This window comes from Athene noctua, chromosome 22 (genome assembly GCF_965140245.1).
Source record: "Athene noctua chromosome 22, bAthNoc1.hap1.1, whole genome shotgun sequence".
In the NCBI taxonomy this organism is placed as follows: Eukaryota; Metazoa; Chordata; class Aves; order Strigiformes; family Strigidae; genus Athene; species Athene noctua.
Window position 1 is genome coordinate 8,504,507 of NC_134058.1, and position 18,585 is coordinate 8,523,091.

The 18,585-nt window shown below is 53.6% G+C and overlaps 1 protein-coding gene across 2 annotated transcripts; it reads left to right on the top strand.

Moving 5' to 3' along the window:
• The first annotated feature begins 4,642 nt into the window (after positions 1–4,642).
• Positions 4,643–18,360, top strand: SLC2A1 (solute carrier family 2 member 1). Of its 2 annotated transcripts, none has more exons than XM_074924687.1 (10): positions 4,643–4,741; positions 9,508–9,600; positions 14,011–14,171; positions 14,348–14,588; positions 14,889–15,051; positions 15,128–15,315; positions 15,409–15,513; positions 15,617–15,718; positions 16,059–16,262; positions 16,616–18,360. In XM_074924687.1, exons 1-10 carry the CDS (start codon positions 4,724–4,726, stop codon positions 16,811–16,813), a joined length of 1,473 nt encoding a protein of 490 aa, XP_074780788.1. In that variant the 5' UTR covers positions 4,643–4,723; the 3' UTR covers positions 16,814–18,360. The 2 variants fall into 2 exon arrangements, with proteins under 2 accessions (XP_074780788.1, XP_074780792.1); XM_074924691.1 differs by lacking the exon at positions 4,643–4,741 and adding an exon at positions 9,336–9,353.
• Positions 18,361–18,585: the final 225 nt, after the last annotated feature.

Genomic DNA, 18,585 nt, shown 5'->3' on the forward strand with positions numbered 1-18,585 from the left:
GGTGTCCAGGGTTTTACACCGGCTGTGGGGTTTTCACTGTGTGTGGGGTGTTGTATCAGGTGCAGGGGGTTACACCAGACCCGAGGTTTTACACCAGGCCCGGGGTTTTACACTGCATCCAGGGCTTTACACCAGGCACAGGGTGTTGCACCAGGCCCAGGGTTTTACACCAGGCACAGGGTGTTGCACCAGGCCCAGGGTTTTACACCACACTTAAGGGTTTTACATCGAGCCTAGGGCGTTACACCAGTCCCGGGATTTTACACCAGGCCCAGCGTGTTGCACCAGGCATAGAGTGTCCAGGGTTTTACACCAGGCCCAGGGTTTTACACCAGGTGTAGGGTGCCCAGGGTTTTACACCAGGCCCAGGGTTTTACACCAGGCCTAGGGTGTCAAGGGTTTTACACCAGGTCCAGGGTTTTACACCAGGCCCAGGGTTTTACACCAGGCCTAGGGTGTCCAGGGTTTTACACCAGGCCCAGGGTTTTACATCAGGCCTAGGGTGTCCAGGGTTTTACACCAGGCCCAGGGTTTTACACCAGGTGTAGGGTGCCCAGGGTTTTACACCAGGCCCAGGGTTTTACACCAGGCCTAGGGTGTCAAGGGTTTTACACCAGGTCCAGGGTTTTACACCAGGCCCAGGGTTTTACACCAGGCCTAGGGTGTCCAGGGTTTTACACCAGGCCCAGGGTTTTACACCAGGCCTAGGGTGTCCAGGGTTTCACACCAGGCCCAGGGTTTTACACCAGGCCTAGGGTGTTAAGGGTTTTACACCAGGTCCAGGGTTTTACACCAGGCCCAGGGTTTTACACCAGGCGTAGGGTGTCCAGGGTTTTACACCAGGCTGCAGGTTTTACCCTGGGCTGGGGGTTTTACACCGGCTGTGGGTTTTTCACTGTGTGTGGGGTGTTGCATCAGGTGCCGGGGGTTACACCAGACCCGAGGTTTTACACCAGGCCCAGGGTGTTGCACAGGCCGCGGAGTTTTTGCACCGTGTGCGGGGTTTCGCACCAAGCATGGAATGTCGCGCTGACTGCGGGGCGTTACACCGGGTGTGGGGTTTTACACCAGGCCAGGGATATTGTACTGGGAACAGGGTTTTGCGCAGCGTGTGGTGTATTGCACCAACCGCAGGTGTTTGCACCAGTGCAGGGTTTTACACCAGTCCTGGGGTTTTACACCAGCTGCAGGATTTTGCACCGTGTGTGGGGTATTGCATTGGTCCTGGCGTTTTACACCAGCCATGGGGTTTTACACCAACCACAGGGTTTGCACCAGGCGTGGGGTATCACATAAACCATGGGGTTTTGCACCAGCAGCAGAGTTTTACACCGTGTGCAGGGTATTGCACCGGCCATGGGGTTTTGCACCATCTACAGGGTTTTACACCGTCTGTGGGCTTTTACACCAGCCATGGGGTTTTGCTGTGGGTTTTGCACCGTGTGTGAGGTTTTACACTGTCCGCAGGGTTTTGCACCGTGTGCAGGTTTTTGCACGAGCCATGGAGTATTGCACCAGGTGTGGGGTTTTACACCAGGTGTAGGGTTTTGCACTGGCCATGGGGTTTTACACCAGCCGTGAGGTTTTACATCAGGCACAGGCTTTTGCACCAGCTGTGAGGTTTTACACCAGGCACAGGGTTTTGCACCAGCCATAGGGTTTTGCATGAGACACAGGGTTTTACACCAGGTGCAGGGTTTTACACTAGCTGTGGGTGTTTGCACCAGGTGCAGGGTTTTGCACCAACCATGAGGTTTTACACCAGGTGCAGGGTTTTACACCAGGGTCACAGCAGGAGCCAGCGGGTGTCCGACACCGGGACTCCGGGAGCTTTTGGGGACCCCGGGGGGGTTGCACTTTGCCAAGGGGGTGTCGCACACCCGGGGGCCTTGCCTGGACTGTTGCACACGCGTGTGCACGCACTGGGGCTTTGCAGGGAAGCTCCTGCATGCTGTATATGCACATGCGTGTGCGTGGAAATGCATACAGGTGTGTGCACACATGTACACACAGCTCGCAGGTGTTTGCACAAGCAGGCACAGACACATGCACACTTGTGCACACGTACAGGCACACACACGCGTGTGCTCACACACGTACACATCTACGGACACACACTTTCTTGCTCACTCACATGTGCGCAGTCACAGGCACGCTTGTGTGCGTGCACATGCACACCTGTGCACACATGCACAAGTACACACGTGGACAAGCACATGCACACTCACATGCACACAGAGGCACTCACGTGTACATGCACATGCATGTACATGCGTGCACACTCACAAGGGTGCATACACAGGTACAAACGTACTTGAACACTCACATGCATGTGTATGAGCACACATGCACACAAGTGTGCAAACACAGGCACACGCGTGCTCACTCCCATGCATGCACACTCACACACCCACGTGTGCAAACACAAGCACACACATACTTGCACACTCAGTCCCAAGCATGTGCATGAGCACACACTCACTCCCGTGTGCACAAGCACGCGCTTGCACACTCACTCCCATGCATGCACAAGAGTGCACATGCACACACGCTCGCACACCCACACATGTGCAAACACAGGCATGTGCACACTTGCACACTCCCATGCACGTGCAAGAGCACACACACTTGCACAGCCACATGTGTGCAAACACAGGCACACACATACTTGCACACTCACTCCCATGCACCCTTGCACGCTCCCATGCATGTGCGAGAGCACACACACTCACACATGTGCAAACACAGGCACATGCTTGCACACTCCCACACACATGCAAGACCACACCCGCACACCCACGCATGTGCAAACACCCCCCTTGCACCCTTGCTCATGTGCACGCACACACCTGCGCTTGCACACCCACGTGTGAGCAAACCTCCCCCTTGCACACCCCCCCATGTGCATACACACTGACACAGACACACACACACGCGAGCGCAGACACTCTCATGTACACAGAGACACTCAGATACAGACACACACACGCACTCACACACACAGAGGCACACACAGACACACGCACACACGCGCACACAGACATGCAGTCACACGCGCACACACACACTCATACACACACACTGACACACACACTCACAGAAACACACTCACACAGACACACTCACAAACACACACACAGACACTGACACAGACACTCACACACACGCGCACACACACACACTCACACACTCTCACACACACACTCACACACTCTCACACACACACTCACACTCTCACACACGCACTCAAACACAAACTCACACACACACTCACACATGCACTCACACTCACACACAAACTCTCACACACACACACACACACAGACACTGACACACTCTCACACACTCACAGACACATGCACACACACACTCACACTCACACTCTCACACTCACAGACACTCACACACACTCAGTCACACTCACACACACACTCCCTCGAACTCTCTCACACACTCACACTCATACTCTCACTCACACACTCACTCACACACTCTCACACACACACTCACACACACACTCACACACACACTCACACACACACTCACACTCACACACACACTCTCACTCACACACTCACACTCACACACACACTCACACTCACACACACACTCACACTCACACACACTCTCACTCACACACACACTCTCACACACACTCACACTCTCACACTCACACTCTCACACTCACACTCTCACACTCTCACACTCTCACACTCACACTCTCACACTCACACTCACACACACACTCTCACTCACACACTCACACACACACTCACACTCTCACATACACACTCACACACACACTCTCACTCTCACACTCACTCTCACACTCTCACACTCTCACACTCACACTCTCACACTCACACTCACACACACACTCTCACTCTCACACTCACTCTCACACTCTCACACTCTCACACTCACACACACACTCTCACTCACACACTCACACACACACTCACACTCTCACATACACACTCACACACACACTCTCACTCTCACACTCACACTCACACTCACTCTCACTCACACTCTCACACTCACACTCTCACACTCACACACACACTCTCACACTCACTCTCACTCACACTCACACTCTCACACTCACACTCACACTCTCACACTCACACACACACTCTCACACTCACACTCACTCTCACTCACACTCTCACACTCACACTCTCACACTCACACACACACTCTCACACTCACACTCACTCTCACTCACACTCTCACACTCACACTCTCACACTCACACACACACTCTCACACTCACTCTCACTCACACTCTCACACTCACACTCTCACACTCACACACACACTCTCACACTCACTCTCACTCACACCCCCACACTCACTCCCTCTCTCACGCTCCCCCCCCGCCCCCCGCCGCCCACGTGCGGCCCCGCACGCGCTCACCCCCTCCCGCCCCTCCCACGCCCCCGCTCCCGCCCCTCCTCGCCCCGCCCCCCGCTCCCCCGCCCCCCTCCCTCCTCGCCCCGCCCCTTTCCCCGCCTGGCCACGCCCCTTTTCCCGCAGCCGCCCAATGGGCGCCGCCGCCCCGCGCCGCCGCGCGCCCCTGCTCTCCCGCTCTCTTAAGCCGCTTCAATGCCCCCGCCGCGGCCGCGCGCCACCGCTCCGCTCCGCCGCTCCGCCGCCCCCCCCCGGCCCCGGCCCGCCGCCAGCCCCGCCACCGCCGCCCCGCCGCCGGCCCGCGGCCGCCATGGAGACCGGCAGCAAGGTGAGCACACGCCGCGCGTGGAAAATCCCCGCCGTCCCGCTTCCCTCCCCGCAACCACCCCCCCTGCACCCCCCCTCCCTCCCCCGCACGCGTTACACAACCGGCGAAGCAGCGATCGTCCGCGGGCGAACCGGTTAAAGAGGGGCGGGCGGGCGGGCGGGCAGCCGGGGGGGCGTTTGGACTCCCGAAGGCGCACACGCGTGGGTGCCGCCACGCGATATAAACACCGTGGAAAAATTTACCTCAAAAGCAGGGAAAACGCCCCAAAACAACCCACCCCGCGGCCCCAGCGCCTTACAGCGCGCCTGGGAAAGAGTTTTCGTTTGGGGGTTTTGGTTTTTTTTTGTTTGGTTTTTTTTTTTTTTTTTGGGGGGGGGAATTTTGAGGTGAGAAAATGAAGAGCAAAGAGTCAGAAAAGGCACTTTTAGCCCCGTTTTGAAGGTGAGGAAAAGGCAGCCAGGCCCCACAAGCGCTGGGTTTGCTTTTGGGGGTTGCAAGGCCGGGGTGACCCTGGGGGGGGAACACCCCGGGGACCCGCGCTGATGGTGGCGTCCGGCCGGGTCCCATCACGGCGTGACCTCTGTGCGCTATTTTGACCTAATTCCCGTCCACTTACCCCCCAAAAGTGAGTTATGAAATAACATCAGGTCCCTCGGCCAGCCGGCAGCAGCCGAGCCCTCGCCGCACCACAGCTCCACTCAAATAAATCGATTTCTAACACTAGAGGTGGGTTAAAGTGACGCGATGTGTCAGGCCTTAAATGAGGAAGGTGAGTTAATTGCGGTGGGGTTGTTAACGTTAGACCCAGGGTTTTCTTGTCCCGGCCTCTCCTGGGAATGCTGCCCCCCCCCCCCCCCCCCCCCAAATATCCCTTTCTGGGAGTGTTTTGGGATATATTCAAGTACGTAGGGGTGGTTTTTGCTTTTTTTTTTTTCTTCCCAGGAAAGGAAATAAAAAATTCGCTCCATGGTGGTGCAAAGTGCCGGGCAACATGTAATTAAAAAAAAATAATAATAATTTTATTCCAATTAAAGATGTTACCAGAATGACTCCTCTTATTTTTCTCTCCAGCAAACAACTCTTTATTTTTCCACTCAACTTTGCAGCATTGGGAATACTATTTTAAAAAAAAAATTATATATATCTTTTTATTATCATATTTAAAGCTGGTTCTACCCCAGCACCGGGTTTTTTTTTAGGGGGGTGAGGTGTGGAGCTGGGAGCCAGGAACATGATGGCCGGCAGCACGTCGATGGGGGGAGGAATTAAAAAGAAATTTGTTCTCGTAACGAAGAAATCTGATGCGCTGCCGGCCGGGTTTAACTCCCGGCTACCGCAATGGAGCCGGAGACGTGCTCCCTCTGCTTTTCTATCTTTAATAACTACTCCATTAGATAGATCTGGGTTAGAAATGATTAATTTGTTCTAAGGTAATTAATTGCAGGAATAATTTGCTGCGCACTGATGGGCAACGCTTAAACCCAGAGTGCGCCTTGCAAGGAAAAAAGGGATTTGTATTGAAGCTGCGGGGATGCTGGGAGAGGGGGACGAGCTCACCCCTCTGCCTTTAAATTTAATATTTAATATTATTAAAGCGGGACATGCTTCTCTGCCCACGGAGCTAGGCTGCTCGGGTTTTTTGCATGCAAAAACATTTCTGGGCTCGTTGCAGACGCTCTTGTGGTTGCAAAACTCAGAGGGATCGTGTCGCTGTCCCCAGCTGACCTGTAAGAAAAAAAATAATAAATAAAACATAAACTAACACCACTCTGACTCTGCTTCCCCTCACCATGAATTTTCTCCCATGGCCATAATCCACCAAAAATCTCAGCTGCTCCCTGTGGTGCTGGTGTTTCCCCCCCTCCCTTTCTCTGGGTGCAAAAAAAAAAAAACCTCCCGTCGGTAAATGCCGGCGCTGTGGCACATGCCATGGCTTTAGGAGCAGGTTTTACCCGGCCCTCGGTGGGTGCGTAAGTTTTTCCTGGGCTGGGAGCCAGCATGCGGCCGTGTTATCCCAGGCTGGGGCCGGATCCGGTTATCTGCTCTCCCACAAGCGTGCACGAGTGTGCAAACAAGTGTGCAAGATGCTGAGAGGTGGCAACTGCCCCCCGTGATCACCCCTGGCATCCGTCTCTGGATGGGACCTTTTGCAGTCAGCCTCTGGGATGCTCGTTAAAGCCTCGTGGCTAATTTTTATGAGCTCTCTTTAAATAAGCATTTTCCTGAAATTCCCTCCTGGGATGCTTTTTTTTTTAATAAAATATTTTTTGCAGAGGTATTTTTAATTTCCTTGTTCTGTGAGGCAGGCAGTATCCTGAAATTTTTCTGTGCTGGAGGAAAAAACAAATGGGTAAAAAAAAAAAGTTATAAAGCCAAATGCAGCCTGTTGTTTTGGGGTGCTGCTGTCACCCTACAGTCAATATCTCCTCTGAGGGTCTTGGCTTCTGTGTTCAAGTGATGAAGGAAGCAGGAAGAAGCATAAAAAAAATAATCTGAATTTTACTAAATTGACAAGTGCTGTGCTCACCTTCCTGTAAGGTGCAGGATTGAGTAGGGGAAAAACCACAAGTGTTGGATATATCCAGGCTGTCAATAAGTTCATTGCACAAAAGCAAGAAGGGGAAGTACGTTGAGTTTGTTGTGTTGTTTTTTTTTTCCCTAGACTCCAAATAAAGCCACAGTTTGTTGCAAGCAGTTAAAACCCCCAACAAACCCTGTGCGTAGCTTTGCAGGAGTTTCCCATTCAAGGCTGCCCTTAAAAATCAACTTGTCTTTTTTTTTTTTTTTTTTTTTTCCTAACTCGCCATCTTAAGCCTCTCCTTTAATGGCGAGGTTAGAGCCGAAAGGCTCCCGCATCGGGACGGGCAGCTTGTTTGGAACTGGGAAGCCCAAAGCGAGCAGGAGGAGCTGACTCACAGTGACCCTGCCTGGGGAGAGCCTCCAAAAACGCCGGCAGCCTTCCTACCAACTTGATCCCTTCGCCTCTTCAAGCTGCTGGCGTTTAATAAAATTATAAAGTTTTCACAAAAGGTTAAGCACTTAAGGTGTTGGTTTTTTTTTTGCTAAAGGTTAAGAACTTAAGGTTTTTTTGCTAAAGGTTAAAAGTTTAAGGTTGGGGTTTTTTTTGGTGAGAATTGCAAAAGTGATTTTTCTGATTTAATTCTTTGTGGGGTATGGGCTGCTGTTGGAGTGAAGAGGTGTCGCTACCTGTCACCTTCCCAGAGCAAAGTTCACGCCAGCGGGATGTGTCCCTGCGGCACGGTGCCGTTGTGACTCACCGGCACGCTGATGGCCCAGCGGCGTTCCTGGGGCAGGCGAGCCGGCTGGTAGCCATGCAGAGTAAAAGTTGCTACCTCAGAAAGCAAGGAGTGGCCCTCGAAAAGTAAAGGGAGAAAGAAAAGTCACCCCAAACCCCATAAACACCCCAAAACAGACAAAAAAATCCCCTAAACCACCCAAATACCAAATAGCCCCTTTTTTTTTTTTCCAATATTTATTCAAGTACAGGCTGCTTTTGGCATTCCCAGTGTCCCCTGTCACAGTTTTGTGGAGCGGTGGGTAGACGGATGAGGTTGGAGTTGGGATTTTGACATTTTTTGGGGGCTTTTCCCATGTTTTTCTGGGATGCCAGCCTGGTTTTGCCCTCCCAAGCAGGGCATTTGCTTCTCAGGATGGCTTTATTCAGAAGCACAGAACAAAATCAAGTGCTAAAATCTCCCTGATTAGTTGTGTTGGGGCCAAGCCTAATTAATGAGCTTCATTAACGGGCCTGGCTTTATTCCCTGTTGCTTTTTCCATGCAAACTTTAACGTGGGGGGAGGCGGCTTGGCTGGTGAGGCGAGGTCAGCGAACAGCACCTATTTATATTTACTTAAAAAAAGTAAATCTTTTTTGTGTGTGTGTGTCCTTTGCAATTACCCCCCCTGAGTTAGGGGTTGCGTTTAGGTGGGGTCTGGCAGGTACCAATCCCTTGGGAATATTAATCTGAGATGCTGGGGGAGCATCCCTGGGTTGGGGTGATGCACCTGTGATAACTGGGGAGAGCCCAGCCCCTCAAATTAATGGGCTTATAAATTTCACGTGGATCATCCCAAAGCTGATTAACTGGGAATGTCGGATCCTGGTTCTTGGAGCTGAGCGCCTGGAAAATCTCCTGCCTGGGATAATTGGGCCGTTAATGAAGGTGGCCCAAGCGCTGGCCTGCCCTGACCCCACTCCCAAACAAGGCTCCGATTGTCACTCTGGCTGAGGCAGGAGGAAGAGGAGGCGGGTGAAGGGTTTGCCAAAGAGCCAGGATTTTGCTTAGTGACTGTTAATGAGGCTCCGATGCAAAAACTTCGTTAGTGGCGGCTGTCAGGGGCATCCTCGCGCCGGTGCTGGGACGATGCTCGGCCAGCCGGCGGCGTCACCGTGGCATCCCCAAAAGCATCTCGTGCTGGCCTGCTGCCCGGGTGTCATGTGGAGCCCTCCCAGGGGATCCTGTGAGCCCAAATAAAACCTCCTGCCCCACTCTGGGGGCAAAAATTTCCCCCAAAGTGTTTTTTTAAGCCTAAACCAGTATTTTTAATTTTTTTTTTTTCGCTAGTCCACGTGGATGCCATCAAAAAAGCAAGTTTACTCTTTTCTCCTGCATAGTTGTGCTCACAACGTCACAAGCATCGGGGTGAAGCACCAGGGGACCTCTTCAACGTGGGGGGTAGGGGCACAGCTGGGACTCCCAACTTTAACCCCTCTTTTTTTTGTTTTCTTCCCCCTTTTTCCTGCAGATGACGGCTCGCCTGATGCTCGCCGTGGGAGGAGCGGTGCTGGGTTCCTTGCAATTCGGCTACAACACCGGCGTCATCAACGCCCCGCAAAAGGTGAGCGTGTGCCGAGCAACCTTGCTGTAGCAAAATTCCACCCCACACCCCCCCCGCCCCGCCCCGTGCCTGAAAACAAACCCTCACCCGCTGCCAGCATGGCTAAAATAGTACATCCCGCTAGGCAGCTTACTGCCTGTAATGGGATTTGTGAGGGAGTTATTTAGCTCCCGCCTTCCCAGGAGAATTAGTTTCCTTCTCGCTTAGTGTTTTTTTTCTGGGAAAAATCCCAGGAATGCCTGCAGGATGCTCTCGGGGTGGGACCAGTGTAACTTTTAACCTTGGCTTTTAGCGAAGGTCTGGGAGTTAATTAGGGTTTGAGTCATCTCGAAGTGGAGCTTCAGACATCCCCGGGAGGAGAGAGGGTCAGCTGGGGCAGGAGAAGGGGGACAGAGAGCATTGGCTCCTTTGCTTCGCGTAGTGTCAGAACCCTCCAGCCACTGGCAGGTATGTGGGAGCCTTGAAAAACTTGACTTTCCTGAATTACGTGGCTTTTTGAGGTGTTAGTTGGAAATGTTAGCTCAGGAATCTCCCGTGCAACGTGCAAAGCTCCCGTGCTGGGTGAGGTGTCGAAGGACAACCTGGGGTCTGGCTGCTGCTGCGCGAGAGCAGAGCCTGTCCCCGAGCATCGTCGCAGCCTCTGCTGCCCCATCCCCAGTAATTAAAACCACCGAGGCAGGATTCACGCCGCAAGAGTATTAATCCCGTTACCAGCGAGCGGGCTGCAGCCTTGAGCACCGAAAACATTCCTTGTGGGAGAGAAGACCCCATGCAAAAAACATCCCATGAGTGCGGAAAGAGCGAAAAAGATGCAAATTGCCGTTGTTTGAGGTATCACGTGACATTGTATTTCATGGCGGTGAGTGGCCTGAGCAGGATTTCACGTGGCTGGAGGCACCCACGGCCACGGCGCACGCGTCTGTCTGCTGAAAGCGTCGCCCTGCTGAAAAAACCCTGACCCTGGACTGCTCCGTGGCGGCGGCGCGCAGCCGGCATCGAGCGTCCTCCTCCGGCGATGGCAGCGGCGTTTGAATGGGCGGCAAGCTGGGAAGTCCCTGGGAACGTGCTTTGGAGCTGCTTTCTGGCATCTGCCCTGGTTTTCCCCCAAGCTCCGGCGGGGAGCGGGCGCTCTGTAATTACGGCCCCGGCGTCGCAGCCCGGCCCCTGCATCCCGCCGAGGCACGGCCTTTCCCGGCGGCTGAAGGATTTCTCTCCGTCCCCTCCTGACCCAGGAGATGCTGCTCTGGGTGATGCGGGCAGGGACCACGTCGGAGCTGGGGTCTTCCCCTGGGACCGAGCTCTGATTCTTACAGACCCCCAGCAAAGCAAGATCCCCCCCCATGGGCATTGCCTCAGTTTTCCTCGTGCATCTGAGGATGAAGCTCTTGGGGCTCAGGCCAGGTGTGGGCCGTGTATTTTAGGGGCGAGTCACCCAGTGACTGATGTGTTCGGTGTGCAGAACTGATAGGGGGAAAGGATTTGGGGTGCTCTGGGTCGGGGGCACCAGGGGAGGCAGGATGAGTGTTGCAGGATGCTCCGGGCATGGGATTTCATCCCAGCTTTAAGGGTGGGGGTGCACCAGGGCTCGGGGCATATTGGGGTGCAGGATTAGGATGCATTGGGGTGCGCTGGGGAGCAGGATTGGGATAAATTGGTGCGTAGGAGTGGGGTTGGGTTGCAGGGTGGGGATGTGTCAGGGTGCAGGATAGGGATGGGGATGTGTTGGGTTGCAGGATGGGGATGCATTGGGGTGAAGGGTTGGAATGGGGATGTATCGGGGTGCACTGGGGTGAAGGATTGGGGTGGGGATGTGTCAAAGCAGGCCAGGACTGGGATTTATTGGGGTGCAGGACTGGGATGCATCAGGGTGCACTGGGACACAGGATTGGGATAAATTGGTGCACTGGAGTGGGGTTGGGTTGCAGGATGGTGATGCATCAGGGCAAAGGACTGGGATGGGGATGCATTGGGGTGAAGGATTGGGATGGGGATGCATTGGGGTGAAGGATTGGGATGGGGGTGCATCGGGGTGAAGGATTGGGATGGGGGTGCATCGGGGTGAAGGATTGGGATGGGGATGCATTGGGGTGAAGGATTGGGATGGGGATGCATCGGGGTGAAGGATTGGGATGGGGATGCATCGGGGTGAAGGATTGGGATGGGGATGCATCGGGGTGAAGGATTGGGATGGGGATGCATCGGGGTGAAGGATTGGGATGGGGATGCATCGGGGTGCACTGGGGCACAGGATTGGTATAAATTGGTGCACAGGAGCAGGGTTGGGTTGCAGGATGAGGATGTATCAGGGTAAAGGATTGGGATGAGGATCCATTGGGATGCACTGGGGCAAAGGTTGGGGTGAGGATGCGTCAGGGCAGGCATAGGGATGCATTGGGGTGCACTGGGGATGGGATATGTTGGGGTGCAGGACCAGGATGCACTGGGGAGCAGGATGGGGATGCACTGGGGTGCTCTGGGGCAAAGAATTGGGATGGGGATGTGCTGGGGCTGGCATAGGGATGCGTGGGGGTACAGGACTGGGATGCATCGGGGTGCAGTGGGATGAAGGATTGGGGTGGGGATATGTTGGGGTGCAGGACTGGGATGCATCGGGGTGCTCTGGGGCAAAGGATTGGGATGGGGATGCACTGGGGCTGGCATAGGGATGTGTGGGGGTGCAGGACTGGGATCTGTCAGGGTGCAGGACTGGGGTGCATCGTTCCCCTGGCTTCAGCAGGGCAAGTGCAGCAGCATTTGCTGTCAGCAGCTCTTTGCAGCGGGGCTGCTGTCCCGGGGGGGGCTGCGTGCCCATGCTGGGGGGTGTGGGGGTGTTTGCAGACGTGAGGTGTGGAGGGGACGGCCCGAAACTGGGCGAGGGCTGGTAGGGAACACTCAGCTGAATGAAATGAGAGCGAGAGAGAGGAAAAAGACTTTTGGACAACGCAATTTTTTTTTCACGCTTCTCACTTTTAACTCATAATTTTTCATCTCCTCCTCTCCCAACGACTGGCTCATGGTGGGTTTTTCCATCCTTTCTTTGCAGGAGGAAAGGGGGCCAGGAGGTGAGGATATTTAGATGTTTCTTGATAAGCCAAAACACAGCCCATCGTAGCTCAACCAGTGCTGGGGTGTCCACTTTTCTGTGTCAGGGGGAGCGCAATTTTTTTCTGCTTCAAGGGGAGAGAGCTGGAGGTTTTTTGGAAAGCAGGACAGAATTCAGAGCACTGCAAGGTTTGGTGGGGTGTGTGGAGAGACCTGCTTACCCCTACTGAGAGCCTGAGCCAGTCCTGGGTTCTCCAAATAATAATATCAATTATTTAAAAGGAGAAAAAGCCCCCAAAGTGTCAAAACCTCCAGGTGAAGCAGGAAGCAAACAAAATCACTTAAATCTTGAAATCTTAATGGTTTAGGGGCTTTGTAAAAGAAACAGCTTAAAAAAAAATATTGCATTATTGAAATTTATAACAAAGCACAGGGTGTGTTTCTTGAGCTGCTTCTGCCAGGGGCTCTCGTTTGTGCTTGAAGTGATGGGAAAACTAGAAAACGGAGTGTGATTGTTCAAAGACTTAAATCGGGAGCTGAGCACGTGCAAAACCCTTTGAAGCAGCGAGGTCTGTGAGCTGCTTGATGTCCAGCAGCAGCTTTCCCTGCTCGCATGAAATCTCTCCTCCTTCCAGCCAGGGTTTGTTGGGTGTGTTACCGAGCCCTTTGTTGTTTTGTTTTGGATATGAGTGTCCCTTAAATAACTGACTTGAAACTTTCAGCAGTGGGATTGCTTTAAAAATACTTTAAAAATATATATAAAATATATTAAAAAGGGTGTTCTGTGGAGATGGTAATTAAAAACAAGCACCTGTCTTGGATATTAGCATTGCAAAAGTACTGCAGAGTTACAGCAGAAGTACTGAGTTATGGAAGTATTGCAGAAAAAAACCTAGAAATTAAATTTAAGGGAGTATCCAAGGGGATGGGAACTGATTGGCTGTCCTGATGACCCTGCTGTCTTCCTCACCTTCCTCCCTCCTGTGTTGCTTCTCCTCCAGTGATGGAGGCAGCCCTCCCCGCCTCCCGTGCCCCGGGGAGGAGCGTGACCTCCCCACGGCCGCCCGGCGAGGTGAAAGAGGTATTTTGGCAACGCCGAGCCTCTCTCGGCAGGGCGAGACCAGAACCCGTCCGGCTGCATTTCCCCTGCATATCCCATCAGGTTTCCTCCCTTGGGTTGGAGCCGAGCCACCTGCCCGGCGGCTGGGCGGCTCCTGCCTTTGTGATGCATCGTCTTGTGAGCCGCCTTTGCTGGCCAAGGGTTTGTAGGTGGCCGGGCTGAGGCCTGGGCAATTCATAACACTGGTGGCACAGATGAAACGGGGACAGTTTTAACCCATGGCTTCATTTCTCCCCCCTCTTTCACAGGTGATTGAGGACTTCTACAACCGTACCTGGCTGTACCGGTACGAGGAGCCCATCAGCCCTGCCACCCTCACCACTCTCTGGTCCCTTTCCGTCGCCATCTTCTCTGTCGGAGGCATGATCGGGTCCTTTTCTGTGGGGCTCTTCGTCAATCGCTTTGGACGGTGAGCGTCGAGCATGGTGGACCGGTGGTGGACCTCACTGGGGCGGTTGTGCAGCCTCACCCCACCCCAGCATCCCAGCAGGGTGGCTTTGGGCACCTTCCTCCGGCCAAGGCCTGATGTGTGGGTTCTTCTGAGCCCCGTGATCCTCACACTACCCTCTTCCCTTCCCTCCCCAGGCGCAACTCCATGCTGATGTCCAACATTCTCGCCTTCATCTCCGCTGTCCTCATGGGCTTTTCCAAGATGGCTTTCTCCTTCGAGATGCTCATCCTCGGCCGCTTCATCATCGGCCTCTACTCTGGCCTCACCACTGGTTTTGTGCCCATGTACGTGGGCGAGGTGTCGCCCACCGCGCTGCGGGGTGCCTTGGGGACCTTCCACCAGCTCGGCATCGTCTTGGGCATCCTCATCGCGCAAGTAAGTGCCAGAGGGCTGGCACCTTTGGTGCTGGTGGTCCTCAGGGTCTGCAGGGGACGGGGTTCAGTGCAGCAGTGTGGATGGAGCTGGGGCTGGAGGGATGGACCTGGAGGGCAGCAGGAGTGGGGAAGCTGTGATGTCTTAAAGTTTGGGATGGGCAACATCATGCTGTGACGTTTGTTGGCCAAATGGAAGCCCATGTCCTTCTGATGGGTGTCCAAGCCTGTAGAGCACCCGTGAGCAGTGGAGTTGGGTCCAACTTCAGCTGGGAAAGGGTCACTCAACCTGTCTCATCCTCAGGTGTTCGGTTTGGACTTGATCATGGGGAACGACTCACTCTGGCCTCTACTCCTGGGGTTCATCTTTGTCCCTGCCCTGCTGCAGTGCATCATCCTGCCCTTTGCCCCCGAGAGCCCCCGCTTCCTCCTCATCAACCGCAACGAGGAGAACAAAGCCAAGAGTGGTGAGTGACCCCCGAGCTTGTCCCACCGTGCAGGAGGGACCTCAGCTGCTCCTGACTCCAATTCTCCTCCCCTTAGTCCTCAAGAAGCTGCGGGGCACAACAGATGTCAGCAGCGACCTCCAGGAGATGAAGGAGGAGAGCCGGCAGATGATGAGAGAGAAGAAGGTCACCATCATGGAGCTCTTCCGCTCCCCCATGTATCGCCAGCCCATCCTCATTGCCATCGTCCTGCAGCTGTCCCAGCAGCTCTCGGGGATCAATGCAGTGAGTTTTGGGGGCCCCTGGGTGCCGAAGCTCAGCTTGTTTCACCCAGAACTTGAGTCTCCTTTCCTCATGGCACATCCCTGCCCTTTGTAGGTTTTCTACTACTCCACCAGTATCTTTGAGAAGTCAGGTGTGGAGCAGCCTGTCTACGCCACCATTGGCTCCGGCGTGGTCAATACAGCTTTCACAGTCGTTTCGGTGAGTTTTGACCCACCGAGCTCTCACCAGGGGGAAGGTGGACAGGAAGGGGCTTTTCCCCAGGCCGGGGATGTGCTGATGGACGCCTGTCTCCACCCAACAGCTCTTCGTGGTGGAACGAGCGGGACGCAGGACCCTCCACCTCATCGGCCTGGCGGGGATGGCGGGTTGTGCGGTGCTCATGACCATCGCCCTGACGCTGCTGGTGAGCGATCGGCCTTGTGGGGACGGGGTGGGGGGCCGGGAGCAGATCCTGCACGCTGCCCCTTGCTGTGGTGGCGAGGAGGAGGAGGAGGAGGAGGAGGAGGTCTGCTTGAAGAGGAGGAAGGCCTTGTCCTCCTAGAGGAGATAGCGGAGTGGTCCCCGCTGCCCGCATCTCCCTTGAGGTCCCAGAAATCTGATCTGAAGAAACCTCCTGGATTCTCCCCCAGCACCACATGTGCTTGAGTGTCATCGTCTGGGACAGCCAGATGCTTCATCCCCTTCACCGAACCCACCTTCTTCCTCCCCCTTCACTGAACCCACCTCTCTCTCCCATGGACTAGGACCAAATGCCCTGGATGTCCTACCTCAGCATCGTGGCCATCTTCGGCTTCGTGGCCTTCTTCGAGATCGGCCCAGGCCCCATCCCCTGGTTTATCGTGGCAGAACTGTTCAGCCAAGGCCCTCGTCCCGCTGCCTTCGCTGTTGCCGGGCTGTCCAACTGGACCTCAAACTTCATCGTGGGCATGGGCTTCCAGTACATCGCGGTAATTAATCACCTCCCCGTGCTCTCAGGGGGGATTGGGCTTGGGGGTGCAACCACTCAGTCTGTGGGACCTGAGCCCTAAAATCTGCCCCGAGGTGGTTTTGGCGAGCGAACACCCCCAGGGAAGAGGGCAGGGGACAGGATCTAGGGAGGAAGTTGGGAGCTGGACTTGAGGATCCCCGTGGGTCCCTCCCAACTTGAGATGTGCCGTGAGAGGGAAGGAGGACGTGGCCCTGGGGCCCGGTGGTGGGTGTGGGCCGGACAGTCCCTCCTGGTCCTTCAGCCAAAGTCCATCACTCTGCTCCTGGCGCCGTCCCCCTCCACGCGCTCACCCCTTCCTCCTCTTCTCCCCAGCAACTCTGCGGCTCCTACGTCTTCATCATCTTCACGGTGCTGCTAGTCCTCTTCTTCATCTTCACCTACTTCAGGGTGCCGGAGACGAAGGGTCGGACCTTTGATGAGATCGCCTCGGGTTTCCGTCAGGGGGGAGCCAACCAGAGTGACAAAACCCCGGATGAGTTTCACAGCTTGGGCGCCGACTCCCAGGTGTAACCCGCCTGCGGCGCCTCCCGGCTGCTCACCTTCTCTCCTCAGTTTGTTGGGTTTTTATTTTTTAAAATGCTTTGTACAGAAACCAGGAAGGAGGGAGTGGGGGGTCCGGCTCTTGTGCATACACCCCTTTTCCAGACTCCCCCACTGGTTTATCGGGGACAGACTGACTTTTTTTTTTTAATGCTAGGAACAATTTTTTTTTTTTTTTTTTTTTTTTTTTTAGCTGGTTTCGCGTCCAGGATTTCAAAGCCAATAGATGTTTTAAAAAACCAACCAGGCAGCCTCCGCCAGCGGGAGGGCGGCACCCTTTTTTTAACGACGCGATAGGTTATTTAACGAGAAATCACGTAGTGGAAGTTTTTAAAGCTGGAAGCTTTTTTTTTTTAAACGTTCTAATCGTAGAAAAATCACGTAAATCGACTAAATCTAAACCAACGATTTTTTTTTTTTTTAAGAAAAAAGAAAACAAAAAAAACAAGTTATTTTTTAAAGCAGTCTAATTGGTTTCCAGCCCCCGGTGGGTTTGTGGACGGGGACCCCCCCGCCCTGGGGGCACGCTGAGGACGGAGCAGTCCCGACCCCAGCGGCTGGAAGGGTCGATAATCCTGGCGCAGGTTGCAGAGCGTCGTCTCCACCAGCAGCTTCTCGTCTCCTTTGCCTGAATTTCAGCCGGGAGAGGTGGGGGGGGGGGGTGGAAAGGGGAAGGAGTGTCTGGTTTTATTTTTTTGGCTTAATCTCGGCAATATTTGCCTGACGGTGAAGCGCCGGCAGAGTGAAACCGGCAGCCACACACTACAGCAACACCCCCCTCCATCGCTACCCGCCCCCCGGGCCCGGACTCACCAAAATCCATCATCACGCGGATACATCCATTTCCTGCTCTGTGTATAGACTGGAAGATATTTATATTATATATATTTTTGTTCAATGGTTGTTAATAGTAGACATTTAAGTTATAGCATTTCTGATTTGACAAGCAAAGTACTGTAAATATTCTTGGAGTATATTCACATTGTATAATGTATACAAAAAGGTACAGATGCAAAGGTATAGTTTCTATAGCGACTAAGAAAAAGCTTGTACATGGTTAGGATGACTTTTGTATAGTTCATTACCTGCACTGTAGTTGTATCTATTGCACTGAATTTCAGGCTGTAGTATATTAAAAAAAAAAAGAGAAATACTGTCCTTTTCAAACAAAACTGAAAAAAAAAAAAAAGCATCCCTTCTCCCCGCGTGCAACTGGTGTGGGAGCTACTGGCACATTCCCAAAGCCACAGGCAGTTTGTTTTTTAAATAGGGTTTTTTTTTTTAATTTATTTGTCTGTTACGGAAGTGACCACACTTGAAAGAAAATAAAGGTGGTGGTGGGGGGAAAAATATGTATAAAACACCCTGTGATAAACTTAAACTGGCGTCTCTGCGCAGCGCGGAGCGTGCATGTGTGTGTTTTGTTTTTTTTTTTTTTAAACAAATACATAAAAATAAGTGCCAAGAGGAAGGTGTGTGGTGTGCTAACAATAAACAAGAATGTATGCAGCGACCCAGTGGCCGAGTCCTTGTGCCTTTTATTTCGACCCGAGCGGTGGTTGTGGTGGGCCTGGGACTCTGCCTGGTCCTCACTCCAGGATGCTCGGAGCATCTCGGTTCTCCTTCATCACTGCATCCTCCTCCTCCTCCTCCTCCTGGCTGCTTGAACACCATCCCTCATGCCAGGTGGGCCCCAACTCTCCGTTTGTTCCCCGCAGCGCATTGTGGTGGGGCTGGGAAGG

What these genes read in the sequence shown, in the direction of transcription:
- SLC2A1 (XM_074924687.1), top strand. An exon ending in TCATCAACGCCCCGCAAAAG is followed by an intron (nt 9,601 to 14,010) that starts GTGAGCGTGTGC and finishes CCTCTTTCACAG; the next exon opens with GTGATTGAGGACTTCTACAA. An exon ending in CAGCTTTCACAGTCGTTTCG is followed by an intron (nt 15,514 to 15,616) that starts GTGAGTTTTGAC and finishes TCCACCCAACAG; the next exon opens with CTCTTCGTGGTGGAACGAGC.